At 52.2% G+C, this 19,817-nt stretch overlaps 1 protein-coding gene across 1 annotated transcript in view; it reads left to right on the top strand.

Annotated features, from left to right (window-relative positions):
- PCGF3 (polycomb group ring finger 3) overlaps nucleotides 1–19,817 on the top strand; it is a 62,897-nt gene that overhangs the window by 33,188 nt on the left and 9,892 nt on the right. Inside the window, exons 7-8 of the mRNA XM_023206731.1 lie at nucleotides 3,326–3,436; nucleotides 4,469–4,557. Of these exons, the coding sequence (XP_023062499.1) occupies nucleotides 3,326–3,436; nucleotides 4,469–4,557 (200 nt within the window). The remainder of the gene's footprint in view (nucleotides 1–3,325; nucleotides 3,437–4,468; nucleotides 4,558–19,817) is intronic.

Below are 19,817 nucleotides of genomic sequence, written 5' to 3'. Positions count from 1 at the left end.
CTCTCCAGGCTCCTCTGCGTTCCTGGGGAGGGCCGTGGGGCTCGCGCGCTCACCAGTCCTCTCTCCGCGGATCCTGAATATGCCTGTCACCTCTTGCTGTAGAAACGTGGGGACCGGACACAGTGTCTCATGCCTGTAGCCCTAGCACTGTGGGAGGCCGAGGCAAGAGGATCTCATGAGCTAAGAATGTTTCTTTACATTTTTAAATAGTCCGAAAAAATCAAAAGCATCGTATTTTATGATGTGAAAATGTAAGAATTGAAATTTCTTTTTTCTTTTTTTTTTTTTTTGAGATGGAGTCTCGCTCTGTCCCCCAGGCTGGAGTGCAGTGGCCCAATCTCGGCTCACTGCAAGCTCCGCCTCCCGGGTTCATGCCATTCTCCTGCCTCAGCCTCCCGAGTAGCTGGGACTACAGGTTCCCGCCACCTTGCCCGGCTAGTTTTTGTATTTTTTAGTAGAGACGGGGTTTCACTGTGTTAGCCAGGATGGTCTCGATCTCCTGACCTTGTGATCCACCTGTCTTGGCCTCCCAGAGTGCTGGGATTACAGGCTTGAGCCACCGCGCCCGGCCAATAATTGAAATTTTATGGTGCATAGTCTGATTGGAACCAGCCCTCTGGCTCAGCGGCAGTCTGCCTTCACCCGTCCGTGGTGCAGTTGAGCGTGCACCGGGCGCATGCTGCCTGCCTGCTGGTGGCTTTGAGCAGCTCTCTGCGCCCTGGCTGGAACTCATCACCGCGTCGGGACGTTTTCATGGCCGCTGCGTCGGGACGTTTTCACGACCACTGCACGGCCTTCACATCAGAACGAGGAAAGCAGAAAAGGGGACTTCAGGGTTGCGCTTCGAAGCCACAGTGAACTGTGGATTGTTTTGTTGTTGAACTGTCATTGTTGATGGCAAAGCACTGAGTTTCTCATCCGTGATACTGTAGCTATGCCGAGAGCAAACAGCTGACGATGGAGTCACCGACTCAACACCAGCAATATCCCCCCTTACAGGAAAGCAGTATTTAGACACCAGCAATATTCCCCACTCACAGGAAAGCAATATTTAGAAAATACTGAAAATTTAAAATGGAATGTCTCATCACAGCAGAATTTCTTCTCAGAAGTGAAAATGAAATACGGCTGTAGTCAGAGTAAGCTTCCAATTGTCTGATTCGTTAGCCTTGTACAACAGTGAGCTCATCAGATCAGGCTGGACTGCCACGGCTGAAGAGCGGTGTCCGGAGACAGTGAGCTCTCATTCATTCATTCATTCATTCATTCATTCATTCACTTTTGAGACGGAGTTTCACTCTTGTTGCCCAGGCTGAGTGCAGTGGCACAATCTCAGCTCACCGCAACCTCTGCCTCCCAGGTTTACACAGTTCTCCCATCTCAGCCTCCTGAGTAGCTGGGATTACAGGCACCTGCCACCATGTCCGGCTAATTTTTTGTATTTTAGTAGAGATGGGGTTTCACTGTGTTGGCCAGGCTGGTCTCGAACTCCTGACCTCAGGTGATCCACCTGCCTCAGCCTCCCAAACTGCCAGGATTACAGGTGTGAGCCACCACCCAGCCCCAATAAATGTTTGAATGCTTCTATACACCTGACACTGAGTGCTACTATTTTTAATCCTTTTTTATTCTTCTAGGTGAGAATTAAAGAAATGGGAATTAGAGCCGAGGGTCTGAAGCTGAGTTGTTTTCCACTGTGTCCATGGGGCTCTCTCCTTTGCACAGACCCATGTGACCTTTCTGTCGTTCCCATTACAGCTCTTCTGGAGACTCTGATGGCCACAGCCTCCTGCTGTCAGCCTCCGTCTTCCAGGCCTCCATTCCAGCTGCTGGGATGTGATTATTTAAGGGAAACATTTTCTTCCAAGTTGCTCTCAGATTGTCCAGGCTAATCTTTCAGCATTTCCCTTGTGAAGCTCTAGCACTCCATCCACCTGAGGCCGGCCACACCTATCCCCTTGCCTCTCGGGGTCCCCTCCTGTCTATCCAGGCTCTCGGGGTCCCCTCCTCCCTCTCTGCCCAGGCTCTTGGGGTCCCCTCCTCCCCCTCTGCCCAGGCTCTCGGGGTCCCCTCCTCCCCCTCTGCCCAGGCTCATGGGGTGTCATCCTCTCTGTCCAAGCTTGTTGCCTCACGCAGGCATTGGTGCCTGCATGGTTGGTGTTTGTGAGGCAGCTGTGTAGGTTGGGATTTATCCGGGGTGTTTCCCTGGCCTGGCTGAGCACATGGTATGTAGGGAGGACAAACGTGGATAAAAAGTTTGGTGAAGAATTCCTTGGTCATGTAACACGTAAGTTAGTTTTCAGAGTGATGTCTGGGTTGCAGTTTGAGCAGCTTTTTTCTAACCTTTCTTTGCTGCCTACTGTGTTCCTGAGCAGTGACCCACGTCTTCCACTCCGTTGCCTGGGTGTGAACTTAAGGTCACATTTAGGGGGCCTTTGCTGAGAGTCCGTTTGCTTTTCCCTGGAACCTGCAAGGTTCTGGCCTGCTCTTGCTGGCCATCCCTGGAGGGTCAGGCCTCTTCTGGTCCGACCAGCAGAGACCGCCTCGAGCTGGAGTGACCCAATGGCAGGTGTGGGTGAGGAGGATGCTGCCTGTCTGCGGCCGGGCAGTCTCTTCCCTGGAATTTGTGCCTGTGGTTGTGGCCACAGACACCAGGGGGCACTCTTAACCCACTGCCAGGCAACGTGGCGCCAGAGCCCATAGCTGTGAGCAGCCGTCGCAGCAGGCTGTGGACTCAGGCACCCGGGACACATGGTCCCTGGGGCTGTCGGGCCCTCGAGGGCTCTCTTGGGGTTCCTCAGTGGTGGCCTTGGGTGCCTGTGAGCTGGCAGGGTCTGCCACTGCGCAGAAGTGTGGGGAGAACCCAGTGGCAGGTTCATTCTCTGAGCTGCGGGTGTCCAGGCAGTTCACTGGCTCAGCCATGAGGTCAGCAGTGATGTTTGATGCGGCACCCATGTGGCCGCAGTGTTTATCAAGCCCCGGTGATGGTTGGCTCTGCAACATTGGACACTCACAGGCGGTGGCCGAGGTGGGGATGACAGTCCCACAGCTGGGCTTCCTGGGCTCCGTGCCTGTCCTAGGCCTGAAGCAGCCGGCCTGCGACTCAGCGTCCCATGTGGGTTGGTGGGGCGGGTGCCCGGGGGGTGCACCTCCTGCTGTGCTGAGCTCCGGAAACATCCCAGTCTTAATTTGCTGCTTTCTTATTAGTAGCCTTCAAACTTCATAATGCAAATCCGTAATTTTCTTTATGTGATGTTTATGAACAGAAGTTTAATATAATCCACTGCCTGTGTAAGATTAAAAACTGTGTGTTGATTTTCCGTAGCGGAAATGAGAAAGCAGAGGGAGTTCTATCACAAATTGGGCATGGAGGTGCCTGGAGACATCAAGGGGGAGACCTGCTCTGCAAAACAGCACTTAGATTCCCATCGGAATGGTGAGTGCCCTGCGTGCCCATCGAGAAGCCCCAGGAATCCCTGCACGAGGCCTTTTCTTAAAGAGCCGGCACTGTCTGCCAGGCCCTCCCACACGTACTCAGGGGAGAAAATGAAGGAACCTGAGGGTGCAGAGAGGTTAGGGTTCGAGGCGTTCCTCCTCACTCCTGGTACCAGTGGGAATGTGGACAGAGGGGAGAAGCAGGGGTCCTGGAGGGGTGAGGCCAGCAGGGGAGAGCAGGAGGGCCCCCCGAGAGTGCCTAGGGGGCAGAGGTCAGGGGTCGGAGAGCCTGTGGAAAAAGTAGTGGAAGGTGAACTTCCTGAGACTTGGCTTGGCTTGGTTTACTGTAAAATGGCAAAATAATGGTTTGGTTTCTGTGTAAAGGGAGTGGTATGTTCAGATCTGAGCGTATCACAACAGATTTTCATGTCTTGAGGACATTTTATTTTCCTAATGGACCACACAAACTCTTAAGAAATGTTTAGGCTCCTCTGTGTATCTGTGACAGTTGGAGGGGTAGGAGGGGCCTGGCTCTGTCACTCCCATGGCTTTGCGGGTCTCAGGAAGCGCAGCCGTGAGGGGTGCTTAGGAAGCGTGTCTGGGAACCAAGCAGTCCTGTCAGAACCGTTTTACCTGAGGGGAAGTTTTCATTTTAAATGCAGTGTTAGAATAGTGGACTTTTAGCAGAAGGCTTTCAGATGGAGGGCTGATGGGATCAGCACTGAGCAGCTCTGGGCGGGCCTGGCCGGGTGGGTGCGAAGCACGTCTGTGTCCCGCACCAGCTCCGGCTGCCCCGTCCCTGTCTTCTGTGCTCCCCACTCCTGCACCCACAGACCCACACGCCCATTCCGCCGCCTGGGGAAACCCCTGCAGACGCTTTGCAGATGGCTTTCCTTTGACTCTTACTCTGCTTCGGGGGTCCAGAGTCTCCTAATGGAATGAATTTTTGATGGCATTTGGAGTACAGTGGAGTTTTTTAAATGGCTTGACAGTTTGGATTTCATGGTGCACTATGTTCTGTTTGTGCTAAAAGGTGAAACCAAAGCAGACGACAGTTCAAACAAAGAGGCCGCGGAGGAGAAGCCGGAGGAGGACAACGACTACCACCGCAGCGACGAGCAGGTGGGCGGGGCCCCGGGGCTTCCGGATGCTCCAGTATTTGGAACCATGAGCAGGTGGGCGGGGCCCCAAGGCTTCTGTATTAGTGCTCCCCAGGGACCCTGAGCAGGTAGGTGGGGCCCCGGGGCTCGGGACGCTCCTGTATTAGTCCTGTAATAGTGCAGTGCCAGGAGCACTGAGGGTGGGCTCACACCAGAAACCTTCCCTCAGGATGAAGTGATGCCCAGCACCCAAGGGCTGCAGTTTTCTTCCTCCCGACTTCTTCCTTTGTTTTTCTTTTTACAAAATTACCAGAAGGGCATGTGCTTAGGGTAAAGCATGGCAGATATAAAACATGGCAGGTCAGCGGCCGGCTCTGGCCTCTCAGCCCCATGGCCCGAGTTGTGTGCCTTTCCCCCCGGGCACGTCTCTGTGCGTCTGTGAATGTTGTGTGAAAGAAGGCAAAGCCCGGCAGCGTGTTGAAAGTGAGAGTGAACGTTGAGGGCCTCTTCGTGTGTCATTTACTGTATTACCAGATGAAGACGGAAAAACTACATGGTCACAGACACACAGTAAAAGAATTTAGTGAAATTCCATACCCACGTCTAGAGAACTTTTTTTTGGGGGGTGGAGTTTTGCTCTTGTCTGCCAGGCTGCAGTGCAGTGGCACCATCTTGGCTCACTGCAGCCTCTGCCTCCTGGGTTCAAGCGATGCTCCTGCCTCAGCATCCTGAGTAGCTGGGACTAGAGGCGCCTGTCACCATGCCTCGCTAACTTTTGTATTTTTAGTAGAGACGGGATTTCACCACATTGGCCAGGCTGGTCTTGAACTCCTGACCTCAGGGGATCCGCCCGCCTCAGCCTCCCAAAGTGCTGGGATGACAGGCGTGAGCCACCGCGCCCGGCTGAGTAATGGGACCTTAACTTTTTAGTTTATACTTATGCATTGTTTAAAAGGTTCGGCGGGCATTACAGAAATAGACACGTGTGTCCAACGTGGGATGTGATGTCGTTACCATTTGGGTCAGTAGAGAAGAGCAGCCAGTTCAGAGAAGAGGTCCGGAGGGGCAGGAAGAGAGGAAATCGCCTTCTTCTTTAATGACCCCTGGTTTCACTGCCATGCTTGGTTTCTGGTGTTTAAGTGCCTGATGCTTCCTCTGTTGGTGGGTTGGAGGCTCTTCTGGAACTATGCTGTTCTTCTCTATGTGGTGTTGGTCTCGTCTGCGCTGAGGCCCCTGGGTCTTTCCTGGTTGGCCTCTGTTAGTTACTTGTCCTTAGAGCAGTTCCCCCATGGTGAGGAACCCCCTGGGATCTTGTGGAAATTTGGTTTTGGGGTCTGCTGGGTGGGCTGGTGTTCCAGAGGGGTGCGGGCTGCTGCTCCCCTTTCCTCTGGTGTGGTTTTCCACGGATCGATGTGAAGCTGTGTGTGATGTCCTCCTGCAGTTTAATCTCTGTTTTGCAGTTTTAAATTTATATCAGTGCTTATTTTTACTAATATTTACCTTTTCTTTTGATCCTTGATGTGCTAAAGATGTATTTGTTGCTTTTAAAAGGGCCAATTTTTTTTTAAATTGATCAAACATTGAATTTTCTTTCTTTTTTGAGATGAAATTTTGCTATTGTTGCCCAGGCTGGAGTGCAATGGCACGATCTCAGCTCACTGCAACCTTTGCCTCCCATGTTCAAGTGATTATCCTGCCTCAGCCTCCTGAGTAGCTGGGATTACAGGCGTGCGCCACTACGCCCGGCTAATTTTGTATTTTTAGTAGAGACGGAGTTTCTCCATGTTGGTCAGGCTGGTCTTGAACTCCCGAACTCAGGTGATCTGCCCACCTCAGCCTCCCAAAGTGCTAGAATTACAGGCATGAGCCACCACGCCCTACTGAATTTTCAATTTTCTTTTTTCTTTCTTTCTTTTTTTTTTTTTTTTTGAGACGGAGTCTTGCTCTATCACCCAGGCTGGAGTACAGTGGCCGGATCTCAACTCACTGCAAGCTTCGCCTCCCAGGTTCACACCATTCTCCTGCCTCAGCCTCCCGAGTAGCTGGGACTACAGGCGCCCACCACCTCGCCCAGCTAGTTTTTTGTATTTTTTAGTAGAGACGGGGTTTCACTGTGTTAGCCAGGATGGTCTCGATCTCCCGACCTCGTGATCCGCCTGTCTCGGCCTCCCAAAGTGCTGGGATTACAAGCTTGAGCCACCGCGCCCGGCCTTTTTTTTTTTTTTTTTTTTGAGACAGTCTCACTCTGTCACCAGGCTGGAGTGCAGTGGTGCAATCTTGGCTCACTGCAACCTCCGCCTCCTGGGTTCAAGCGATTCTCCTGCCTCAGCCTTCCAAGTAGCTAGGATTACAGGCACGCCCTGCCACGCCCAGCTAATTTTTATATTTTTAGCAGAGATGGGGTTTTACCATGTTGGCCAGGCTGGTCTTGAACTCCTGACCTCATGATCCGCCCACCCCGGCCTCCCAAAGTGCTGGGATTACAGGCGTGAGCCCCCATGCCCAGCCTTGCTGAATTTTCTTAAAACATTTTTTATTTTCTGACATCTTAAGTTAAAAGTCTTTTGTTGGCCAGGCGCGGTGGCTCACGCCTGTAATCCCAGCACTTTAGGAGGCTGAGGCAGGCAGACCATGAGGTTAGGAGATCAAGATATCCTGTTTAACATGATGAAATCCCGTCTCTACTAAAAATACAAAAAACATGGCCGGGCACAGTGTCTTACGCCTGTAGTCCCAGCTACTCGGGAAGCTGAGGCAGGAGAATGACGTGAACCCGGGAGGCGGAGCTTGCAGTGAGCAGTGATCGCCCCACTGCACTCCAGCCTGGGCGACAGAGCGAGACTCCGTCTCAAAAAAAAAGTCTTTTGTTGTTCTTTGAGATGGGATCGGGCTCTCTTATCCAGTCTAGAGTGCAGTGGTACACTCACAGCTCCCTGCACCCTCCACCTCCTGGGCTCCTGCCCAAGCCTCCAGAGTAGCAGACACTGTTGGCACACCACACCGGTTAACTTTTTAAATTTTTTGTAGCGATGGAGTCTTGCTGTGTTGCCTAGGCCGGTCTGAACTCCTAGGCTCAAGCAGTCCGCCTGCCTCAGTCTCCCAAAGTGCCAGGGTTCCAGGCATGAGCCCGCATGCCTGCCCAGTCTTTTTGTAAGTGCATTTCTGGCTGTGTGTTTCCTGTGTGCTCCTGGCTTCTCCCTGCAGACTTTTATGAGTAATATTTTCACTGGCATTCATTTCTAAAGAAGCTGTAATTTCATCAGAGTTCCTTTTTAATGGAGAAGTTTGTTCTGAAATATTCAAGTGACATGGCCTTTTTGGGTTCCATCCACTCTCCTTTCTGGTCTCCTTCCCGAGCGGTCAGGGAGCGTTGTCTACACGGACCTCCGCCTTGGGGGATTGAGATCTTCTTTCTTGTTCACTTGGGTGCAGATTTTCCGGGGGCCTGGGGGTGATTTCCTCTGGCTGAGTTTGCTGGTTGGTGTGGTGGGTGAACAAGCAGATCCCGGGGGCCAGTTGTCCACGTCCTGCTCTGCCTTTAGCCAGGGCGTGGCCTTCACAAGTGACCTACCTCTGCCTCCGTTTGTCTGTGGTGTGAGGCAGTGATGAGACTGCCTCGAGGTTTTTAGGAAGATTAAATGATTTCCTACTTGTGAGGCACTTTGAGGTGTTCAGTTGAATGAATGAGAAGCAAGCAGGCATCCTGGGAGATTGTTAACTCCGACCTTCAAGTTCGGTGGTTTTTCTTGTTGACGCACCCCTTTAGATTCCTGTTTTCTCTGTTGCTCTGTAACCTCGCAGTGATGCTTTGGAGCCATGCTGCTGGGTGTGCAGGCTGACGGTTCTTACATAGTTTTGATGACTTGCACCTTTTGCCAGTGTGGATTCTTTTTTTCTTTTTTTCCTGTTCAGTGTGTTTTTGTTCTAACCCCCGTTTCTCTTGTACTAAGATTGCTACTGTTACTGCTGGGCCCTGCTTCCACCCTCCCTGTCATTTGTCTCAGGTGTGTTACAGAGGCTTTTGCTTTGCTTTTTTACACCCATCTCAGGTTAGCTTTGATAGGGGAGTTTAACCCCTTGTCTTTGTGGTGAGTGATTTGTTTTTTCTAAGACCAGCCCAGCGGGCACAAAAGAACCAGCGGGTAGGCGAGTATAGGAGCAAAACTGCAAGTTTATTTTGGTAACCTAAGGTGTGGGGGTGAAGTCTGTCGGCCTCCGGCAAAGGAGGCCGGCAGAGTCCCCCGGTGGGGCTCTCGGAGGGACTTCCCACAGTCCCGACATCCCGACAGCAGTGGGGCTGTGAGAAGGCCGCGTGGCTCAATGGCGGAGAGCGGCTTTTCTAGGAGTGGGAGGGCAATAGGCGGGGCACGGGCGTGTCAGGGGCGTTCCACAGGTGCGACCAGGTAAATCTTGGTCTCTTTGGATTGATGTCACCTGGCGCATGCCCAGTTGGTCTGCACCTTCCCGGGCGCCGGCTGCATTTTCGCGCGCGCGGGAAGAGTTGGTGGTGAAGAAGAACCCGGAAGTTCACCATCTTGCCTCCGTTCGTCCAAACAGTCCAACCTTTTATTGATAATAGTGATAAAGGGGCGCCGTGGTCTGTCTGGCTACTTCCTGCTGTTAAGGGGCGTCGTTAAGGTCGGGGCCCATGGTTGGTATTTGGACGCACGGATGAAAAATAAAATAAGGCACAGTATTAGTATAGGAATGAGGAATGGAAGCATTTGTTGGAATATGGGCAAAACCCAGAAGGAAGGTCCCGGCAAGGTTGGGGAGTATGAGATAGTTAAGAAAATTTAGTAAGTTTGAGGCGAGTGGGGGAAAGCCAAACTGATTTCCGCGGATTGCTTTCGGTAGGGGCCCGTTTTAGCTTGGAATGAGGAACGACTGCGCAAAGTAATTGTTGGCCAGGTAGCAATTAAGGGGTGGAGTTTTTCGTGGAGTGGATGGCTTTCCACTTACTCCTACTACAGAGATATTGGATGGAAGGCTAGGTCTAGAGAAGGACGGCAAAACAGAATAGGTAGCCTTGCTGTTGATTAAAAAATTAATTGTCTTACCCGCTACCAGGAGAGTTACCCGTGGCTTGGCGAGGGTGATGGGGGTCCCCGAGTCTCGGCACCTTCAGTTGTCATCGTCCAGATGTAGGAGCTGGAAGGAGCTCCCAGGATCCTGGGAAAGGGGGTCACGTAGAGGCGCGGCACCTGTTCTCAGGGTGGGGCAATCAGACTTCCAGTTTTCTCCCTGCTGGCAAGCAGGGCAGGGGGTTGCTGGTGGACGAGGGTTAGGACATTCACTGGCCTAATGTCCCGATGCCTTGCACTTATAGCAAGGCTGCGTTGGGACTCGGGGACCTTGCGGACACCTGTTGGCATAGTGTCCTGCCTTGCCGCACTTATAGCAGGCAGGCTCCTTTTGTAGCTTTGGAGTCTGAGGGGTGTGTGCTCTCTGGTCTGGGGTTACGACTGGGCTGTAAAGCCGCTGCTAGGAGCTGTGCCTTCTGTTCAAGGCGAGCCTGCCATCTCCTCTCTGGAGCTATAGACCTTAAAGGCTAATTTAACCAGGTCTTGTATTGGTGTCTGAGGACCATCCTCTACCTTTTGAAGTTTTTTACGAATGTCAGGAGCTGATTGAGAAATGAAATAAGACGCCAAAATGGTGGCCCCTCTGGGGGAGGCCGGATCTAACTGGGTATATTGGGTTAGAACCTCAGTCAGTTTAGGGTAGAGGTTAGGATAACCTGGAGGTCATGCCAAGTTAAGTCATAGGACTGACAAAGGTATCTAAATTCCTTTATGTATATGGTAGGATTAGCTGAGAAATCACCTAAACGCTTCTCAATTTTGGAAAGATCGGCCAATGAAAAAGGGACATGTACTCTGACTACCCCCCGCCCCAGCCACCTCTCGCAAAGGTGCTAACACTGTAGGAGGGTGTGGGCAGAGATAGGGGACTCAAGACAGCCAGTTGGGGGCCCCGAAGGAGGCACGGGACCCAGTGGATTACTAGTAGATAAGGAGGAGGAAGGAGGAGTCTGGGCAGGAAGGGAGGGGGTGGGGAGAACGGGGAGAGAAGGAGTATAGGGACGAGAGCCTAAGGCCTAAAAGCCTTGTATGTAAATTTCGGACCACTTGCCTAGCTGCTGGCAGAAATTGCTGAGGTCGATCACGCCACAGTGGAAAGGAAAATTAACCGCTTCCTCCTAAGGTCTTGTTCAAGCTGTAAGGTTTTTAAATTGGCTAGGAGGCACCCTAAGGGGGTGCTCTTTGGAAATTTGGACTGGGGGTTTCCCATTTGTTTCCTCTTTACCGACACACAATGGACACAATGGAAATGGAAGTGGATCTCTGCCTGGCTTCAAAGCCTCCTTTGGAACCAGCAGAGACAGACTGGAGGCTCTTGAAGCCAAGGTGGAGATTACCTTCAGGCGGACGTCTCCGTCCTGAACGGGTCTCCGAGCCACTTGGTGGCTCAAAATGGACCTCGGACCCGCGCAGGATTTCTGGCCAAGGGAGGTAAAGAGGAGACAAGGGCACTTACCCCAGAGAGGCCATGAGAGTGAGGGAAGCGGGTCTCAGGTCCTGGTCCGTCTGCGGTGTGGAAGCAGGAGGAGGTTCCTCAATCCTTAGAGGCCTGAGGAGGGGCTGTGTGAGAAGGCCGCCGGGGCTGTGAGAAGGCCGCGTGGCTCAATGGCGGAGAGCGGCTTTTCTAGGAGTGGGAGGGCAATAGGCGGGGCACGGGCGTGTCAGGGGCGTTCCGCAGGTGCGACCAGGTAAATCTTGGTCTCTTCGGATTGATGTCACGTGGCGCGTGCCCAGTTGGTCTGCACCTTCCCGGGCGCCGGCAGCATTTTCGCGCGCGCGGGAAGAGTTGGTGGTGAAGAAGAACCCGGAAGTGCACCATCTTGCCTCCGTTCGTCCAAACAGTGAGAAAACACATCTTCTTCCCCTCTACCCTTAGAGGGCCTGGATCAGGTTTTATTGTCTTCTTCCTCTGCTCTAATGGTTTGGAAATTTTGCATTCTCTTTCTGTCCTTCTTGTGGCTGCTCTTAAACTTGGATTCCATGTCCGTTTGTGGGATTATCTGCGTCTGTAACTTTGTGATGAGTTCCTGATCCCCGTCTTCCAAAACTTGGAAGTCATCTGAGGGTTTGTTCCAGATTGTTTTTGGCAATTTTAAAATTTTATTTCACACTATTCTAGGAAGCGCTTCTTTATCTTACTGAAGTTTTGACGCGACATTATAGTTAGACTTAACCAGAGGTTGCGTGGATTTTCTGGGCGTTTCTGGTGTCCTCCTGCTGTGTTTGGATTTGTGCTTTGCCACATCCTCATGTCACTTCCGAGCCCAGCGCAGTGGCCCCTAAGCTCCTGCCAGTCACGGGCTCTGTGTTGTCCACCTCACACCAACGACAGTCGTTTCTTCTCTTAACTCTTAAACCCTTCTCAGTCATTTGGATGACCTGATTAAATTTATGTACTTTTCATACTAAGCATTAAAAACACACACACACACACACACAGATGAGGGAAGCACCCGCCACCCAGGCCCAGGCCCATGTCTCTGCTCCCAGCCTTGTGCCGTCCCCTGGTGGCCCCTCCGAAGGGCATGAGGGTGTGGATGCTGTGCCTGTGCCTAGAGGCTCTGGCCCCTCCGGCCGCTGGCTGGGCTCCAGCTCTAGGTTTGTTCAGCAGCCAACTCGGAGCAGCCGAGGCTCAGAGTGGCATCAGCCGGCCATGCTGGCTTCACAGCCGACCTCTTCTCCATCATCGAACGGGCGCAGGCCCCCTCGCCCCCACCCACCGCTGGTGGGCACTCAGCCTCAAGGCACAGGCCTCCTGGGACCGGTGGCTCCTCCGAATCTTCCTGAGGGAGGCAAGTTTAGTCATCGCTGAGCAACGTAAAAGCCTGTCGGGTTTCTTGACTCACGACATCTTCGAAACCAAAATACCTGACGAGGCCGTTCTGTCTGTTTGACGAGGGAGGGGACGGGGATCCTCCTGGAAGACGCTCCCCCTGCGCAGGTGAATGGTGCTTCCCGCACTTGACCTTGGGAGTTCGGAAATTGGTGGAAGCCGCCTCTTCTGCTGCCCTTGCTGTTCCCTCCTGAGGTCCCTGGTCGTTCTTTCTCCTCTCAGTTCTGCCTCCTGCAGTCCCTGTATCTGCCACCTTCTCTGTGTGACCCCATTCCTTTCACCGCCAGAAGCCTCAGGTGACTCATTTGCTTCACAGCTGTTCTTCACTCTCATCTGTTTTTAAGCGTAAGCCATCGGTCTGTTTAATTCCAGAACTCTCGTTTCTGGAGCCTGACTTCTTTGGGAGCAGCTGGCGGGTTTCATGGATGCGCGGCCTGCAGCTGTTCTGCTCCTTCCCCCACAGCCTCCGCTTCCAGAGCCTGGCTTTGCGTGGGCATCCTGAGGCCTCCAGGAACCAGGCAGCCAAGGGTGGGGTTTGTGGATAAGGAGTGAGGTGGGGGGAGGGCCTGCTGCCCTGAGCTGGGGTCCCGAGTGTCCACCAGGACTTGGGGGTGGGGTGTGGTGCAGTCTTGGGGGTTCAGGGGCTCTACATGGACTTCAACCCCTGTGCATGCAGCCTCCTCCTCCGGTTCCCGGCCCCCAGGGGTCTTCCCACCAGACTGAGGCTGGGCAGACAGGAGGGGCCGGCACGTGGCCGTGACCCCGTCAGCGCTACCCCAGGGATTCCCACCCCTTCAGGCCTCTGTCTGATCCAGACACGCGGCCCCCGCCCATCTTCGTTTTCAGAGTTCGGGATTGCCAGTCCCCTCCTGGTGCCCGTCTTTCTGAGGCTCTTCTGAACATGTTCCTGATGAAACTCTTTTCTCTCACTTCAGTAGGCTTTGTCCTCTGTTGAACCACAAAGGTTTGTGTTTGTGATTAGCTCAGTCACCTGGATAGTGGGAGACAGATCCCAGCCCTCACTGGAGGCCCCTCTGGGCCCTGATGGCTCACACACCTGAGCTGCCAGGTGGCCCAGGAGAGGGTGTGGGCAGCTTCTCTCCCAGAGCTGAGAAGCCCCGGAGCAAATGGTGAGGAAATTAGAACAGAACTTTAAAGTTTTTTTTATTTTTCTGAGACAGGATCTCACTTTCTTGACTAGGCTGGAGTATAGTAGCGCAATCTCAGCTCCCTGCAGCCTCGACCTCCTGGGCTCAAGCGATTCTCCCACCTCAGCCTCCCGAGTAGGGACCACAGGTGTGAGCCACCATACCCAGCCTAGAACTTAATGTTTAAGAAGACTCTTGGCTGGGCGCGGTGGCTCACGCCTGTAATCCCAGCACTTTGGGAGGCCAAGGCGAGTGGATCATGAGGTCAGGAGATGGAGACCATCCTGGCTAACACGGTGAAACCCCGTCTCTACTAAAAATACAAAAAATTAGCCGGGCGAGGTGGCGGGCACCTGTACTCGGAGGCTGAGGCAGGAAATGGCGTGAACCCGGGAGGCGGAGCTTGTAGTGAGCCAAGATTGTGCCACTGTACTTCAGCCAGGTGCGGTGGCTCATGTCTGTAATCCCAGTACTTTGGGAGGCTGAGGCAGGCAGGTTGCCTAAGCTCAGGAGTTTGAGACCAGCCTGGGCAACAAAGTGAAACCCCATCTCTACTAAAATACAGAAAATTAGCTGGGTGTGGTGATGGGCGCCTGTATTCCCAGCTACTTGGGAGGCTGAGGCAGTAGAATCTCTTGAACCTGAGAGGCAGAGGTTGCAGTGAGCTGAGATCAAGGCACTGCACTCCAGCCTGGGCAACAAGAGTGAGACTCTGACCTCCTACGAACCCTACATTCAGCTTCCCTTGGAGTGAGCAGCTGCCTAGTGGACTTCAGAGGCCTTCTGGGTCCTGGGAGGAGTCGCGTCTGTCTTTGGTGGTCCTGGCACCCACAGACCCCAGTGGGGCTGCAGAGCTGGTGTGGTCTGTGCTCGTCTTCACTCGTACGGAGTTGGAAACCCTTACTGGGCCTGTTACTTGGTGGGTATGGTGTCCCAGCACCAGAAACAGGAAATGGCTCCTATACCCTGAACAGGCCAGGGGGCCTGGTGTGGGGCCCCTCCCGCCCTCTAGAGGCTCCAGTGGCTCCTGTGTGTGGAGTTGGAAATGTGGTTGGTTTTCACTCCTCCGAGTTCTGCCTTCCTGGCCCGCCGGCTCCTGTCCGCACCCTTGGGCTCCTGGGACTTCACACCCGAGAGCTGGACACCTGCTCCTGCTGCACGGCTGCTGGAAGTGGGCTCTACCTGCAGGGACCTCACAGCTGGCGTGGTGAGGGTTGGCTGGTGGGGAGCAGAGAGCCCATGCATCCAAGCCAGACCCCCTGGACGTGGAAGGGGCAGAGGGTGGAAAGAGCCTCTCCTGGACTGCAGAGGTGAAGCAGGGGGTAGTGAGCTGGGAACTGGTGCCAAGCTGCCCCACGTGCCATGGGCAGTGAGTTTGGGGCAGAGTGAACGAGCCAAGGCTGGAGGTGAGATTGGGGACCTTGGGGGCCCATGGTGAGAACTTGCTGTTCAATCAGAGGAGGGAGATGAGGCAGATGGAATGTGAGGTCAGGGTGTACTGTGGAATGCAGCCTGGCATGACTTTATTCCCAGATAAAGCCAGCTGCTCTGCAGTAAGGGGCCTGCGTAGCCAGGATGGCCATGCGGAGACCAGGCAGGTGTCGGAGCCGGAGGCCCAGGCAGGTGGCGATGCGTGTGCAGCACGGTTTGGGGCATATTTAAAAGGGAGGGAGCGGCTGGGCGCAGTGGCTCAAGTCTGTAATCCCAGCACTTTGGAAGGCCGAGGCAGGCAGATCACGAGGTCAGGAGATCGAGACCATCCTGGCTAACGTGGTGAAGCCCCGTCTCCACTAAAAATACAAAAAAAAAAATTAGCAGGGTATGGTGGCGGGCACCTGTAGTCCCAGCTACTTGGGAGGCTGAGGCAGGAGGATGGTGTAAACCCGGGAGGTGGAGCTTGCAGTGAGCCGAGATCGCGCCACTGCACTCCAGCCCGGGCGACAGAGCAAGACTGTCCTCCCCCCCAAAAAAGGGAGGGAGCCTGTAGAACTCGCTGGTGACCCAGATGCAGATGCCAGATCTTGGGCTTTTTATCATTTCCAGGTGGATAAGGAGCTCAGTGTTCCCGGGCAGGCCGATGGGTAGGCATAGAAAGCGACAGGTCCTTCTGTAGTGCCCTCTTTACAATCAAAGTTGCATTTCGAGGTGTGTAATGTAACCGCTTGATGGTGACTGCCGTGTGCACACAGGGCCGCGTAGTGTCGCAGAGCGCACGGTGTGTGCGTGGCATGTGTTGGTACGCTATGACGTTTTTACACTTAATTTCCCATCTGTTCTAATATTGGAGACTTTTAGGTGGTGACCGGGCCCATCACTCTTCTGAGACATTGCACCTGTCCCCCTGGGCAGGTGTGTTCCACGGTATCTGTGTTATTTCTGATTCCAGTCTCCTGTGTGTGGGGTATCCAGCAGCTCATCGCACATCTCTGGGCTCCTCTGTGTGGGAGTTGCTTACTTGTTCTTTGCCCGTCTCTGTCCTGGGCAGCCTGACTTTTCCTCGCGTGAGCTGCAGGGCTGCATCTTCCCTCCCCACCGCACTCACTGCAGGGACCGTCTTTCCTTCTGTGGCTGTTGGCTTTCTTTAACCTACCATCATCCACAGTTTTAAAATTTGACATAATTAAATTTCTCGGTATTTTCTTTTGTATCTTAAAAATGTTTCCCCATTCTAAGGTCATAAATACATTCTTCTACATTGTCTTGTAACATATTTGAAAGGTTTGCTTTTTCCAGTTGGGTTGTAAGCCCCTGCAGTTGACCTTGTGTGTAGAATGGATGAAGTGGGTTCACCTTTGCCAGGTTTCCACACTGTCAGGTCCCCCCGGGCTCTCTGCTCTGTTCCGCTGGTCTCTTGTCTCCCGTTGTGCCAAAACAACAAGGAACTTAACTGAATTGCAATGATTTATTTTACCATTAAGCTGTGGTCTTCTGGGAGAGTAGGTCCACCTCATTTTTCTTCTTTAGAATTGTCCTTTTTTTTTCTTTTCTTTTCTTTTTTTTTTTTTTTTGAGATGGAGTTTCACTCTTGTTGCCCAGGCTGGAGTGCAAGGCACGATCTCGGCTCACTGCAACCTCCGCCTGCCGGGTTCAAGCTATTTTCCTGTCTCAGCCTTCCAGAGTAGCTGGGATTACAGGCGCATGCCACCACATCCGGCTAATTTTTTATATTTTTAGTAGAGACAGGGTTTCTCCGTGTTGATCAGGCTGGTCTTGAACTCCCAACCTCAGGTGATCCACCTGCCTTGGCCTCTCAAAATGCTGGGATTACAGGCGTGAGCCACCACACCCAGCCTTTGTTTTTTTTGTTTTTTGGGGGTTTTTTTTTGAGACGAAGTCTTACTCTGTATTCCAGGATGGAGTGTGGGGGCGGAATCTCGGCTCACTGCAACCTCTGCCTCCCTGGTTCAAGTGAGTCTCCCACCTCCGCCTCCTGAGTAGCTGGGATTACACGCCACCATGCCCGGCTAATTTTTGTATTTTTATTACGGACGGGATTTCACTATGTTGGCCTGGCTGGTCTGGTCTTGAACTCCTGACCTCAAATGATCCAGCCGCCTCAGCCTCCCAAGGTGCTGGGATTACAGGTGTGAGCCACTGCACCTGGCTGTTTTCTAAACTCTAGAGTTGAACATTCCTTTACTTTCCAGCTGCATAATTTGGTTCTTATTAAAATAATTTTTAAATTTTCACTTTTTTTTTTTAACCAGCTTTCTAAATTGTGTTAAATGCACATAAAATATGCCATTTTAACCATTTTCAGGTGTGTGGTTCAGTGGCCTTGGGTACAAACCCAATGTTGTACAGCTGCCACCACCATAATCTCCAGAGCCTTTTTATCTTCCCAAACTGAAGCTCTGCCCCCATTAAACACTCACTCCCCACCCCACTTCCCCAGCAGGGTCAAACTGCAGAGGGGCCTAACGGGGGTTCTGAGGTGATGGAAACCATCCCAGACTGCCATGGCGATCATCGAGAAAGTCTGTGAATTTACGGAAAATTATTGCATTATATACATAAAAGAGGGGTGTAAACTGTGCCATAATAAAGCCTAAAAATTAGAAGTGTGCTTGTAACTTAAAGTGTATTTAAATAGGTAACACATTGGTTTAGTCCTAAGATTAATATTATAGAAAAGGTTTAATTTTGTTCTCTGTCACTGTAGTGACCTATAGAGAACCACTGTGTGATTACCTCCTGTATGTATGCAAATCTGAGCAAATGTAAACATTTTCTTGTTTTCCTTCCACAATCCCCCCACCCCTGACCCCGCCCGTAGGTGTCTGCGTTTTCCCTCAGGTGCATGCAGGCCGGCATTCATCGGTGCAGCCCCTTCCTGCTGCCCTGCGGGCCCCACACACTGCAGACCCTGCTGCCTCAGAGTTGTGCGTGTGTGCCTGGCACGCCTGTTCCCTGAGCCTGAGACGGCAGCTGCCTATTGAGGGCAGGGCAAGTCCACTGCTTACAGAGACGTGAAGCCCACCATGGCCATTCTGTTGGCGCGCTTTTGTCACCAGCTATGTTCCTGTATAGAAATGTTTCTTGTACTTTAGGGGGCTTCTTCCTCATTAAGCTGTGTTTCTTAAAGTCTGCTTGACTAATACTAATCTAGCTATGCCAGCTTTCTGTTGGTTAATACTTGTGTGGTATTTCTGTTCTTAAAGTGTCTTAAATGTGACACTATTTACAACATAGAGTTAGGTTTTTTTAAAAATCAGAAACTTTTTTAGCTGGCACGTTACCTTACACATTCCACAATTTTCTGTGGAGGATCTGAGTTGGTTCCTGCTTTATTTTTTTATTTGCTCTTTTCGTCAGTTTTTTCCTATGCTTTCTTCCTCCCTGTTGTCAAGTGAATTACTAACTTTAATCTCTTTCTTTCTTCCCCTAGTTTGCAAAGTATAAGCTCTACTTCTGTTTTACTATTGGTTACAAAATGTTTATAAACTATTTACATTTTTAAAAGTCCCAAGTGGGCTGGGCACGGTGGCTCACGTCTGTAATCCCAGCACTTTGGGAGGCCGAGGTGGGCAGATCACGAGGTCAGGAGATCAAGACCATCCTGGCCAACATGGTGAAACCCCGTCTCTACTAAAATACAAAAAATTAGCCAGGCGTGGTGGCGGGCACCTGTAGTCCCAGCTATGGGAGGCTGAGGCAGGAGAATCGCTTGAACCCAGGAGGCAGAGGTTGCAGTGAGCTGAGATCGAGTCACTGCACTCCAGCCTGGCAACAGAGGGAGACTCCGTCTAAATAAAAAAAAAAAAAACAAGTCCCAAGTTACTGTCTGTGCCCCTCCCCGCACAAGCACCCCTACCGCCGCTCTCACTGGGCACGCCCTTTCTCCCGCTTCTCACTTCTTCGGCCAAACTCCAGGTCTCTCTCCCCTCGCTGCCCCTCTCCCGAGTTCTTCCTCTCCTGAGTTCCTCTGCCTCTGGACTCCGAGTCTTTCTCCCCGTGCGGCTCCTCTCCTGTGTTCTCCCTCTGGACTCCGGGTCTTTCTCCCTGTGCTGCCCCTCTCCCGTGATGCTTGCAGGCAGCCCCTCACTCCATCCTCACCCTGGAGCAAGGATCTCTGTCTTGCTCTTTGCACGGAATCCACTTATCTCCTTAGTGGCTCTTGCGGGGGCCTGTGGTCATGGGCTGTGCTCAGTCACTGCACCATGTTGGGGTGTGTTCTTTCTTTTTATTTCTTTTATTTTGGATTATTTTGCTTCCCGAATCTGAGGATCTGCCCTTCACTGTTGTAGGAAATCCTTAGTCACTGTTTCTTAACACTTCCTTTCCTTTCTGTTTTTTCCTCTGGGGCTCCTGTCTTCCCCCCTTTCTCTTAGCCTTCCTTTTATTGTTTTAATTGGTGTGTTTGTCTCTACTCCTTATGGGTAACTTGCTCCAGTGATTTTTTTTTTTTTAGGACATTAATCTGTCCTCAGCTGAGATGAATTTGTGGTTCAGCCATCCACTGAGATGTTAGTTTCTGTCAGTGTTTTTATTTTTAGAAATTGTGTCTGATTACCTTCAACACCTGCCTGTCTGTACTCCTGGTGTCCTCCCTTTTGTATCTTTTGTAATTTTAGACATACCTATTTCAGTTAACCCCCTGATCATCCTTCCACTGCATTTTTAGGGCCTAACTGTGCCGTTTGCTGCAGCTCCACCTCTAGAAGCATTTGCCATGAGCGTCGCCCTTCCTTGTCAGGCATATCTTGGGGGCCGAGCA

Source organism: Piliocolobus tephrosceles, chromosome 3 (genome assembly GCF_002776525.5).
Source record: "Piliocolobus tephrosceles isolate RC106 chromosome 3, ASM277652v3, whole genome shotgun sequence".
Classification (NCBI taxonomy): domain Eukaryota; kingdom Metazoa; phylum Chordata; class Mammalia; order Primates; family Cercopithecidae; genus Piliocolobus; species Piliocolobus tephrosceles.
Note: the sequence above shows the minus strand (reverse complement) of the source record. Positions and strands in the feature narration are given on the sequence as shown.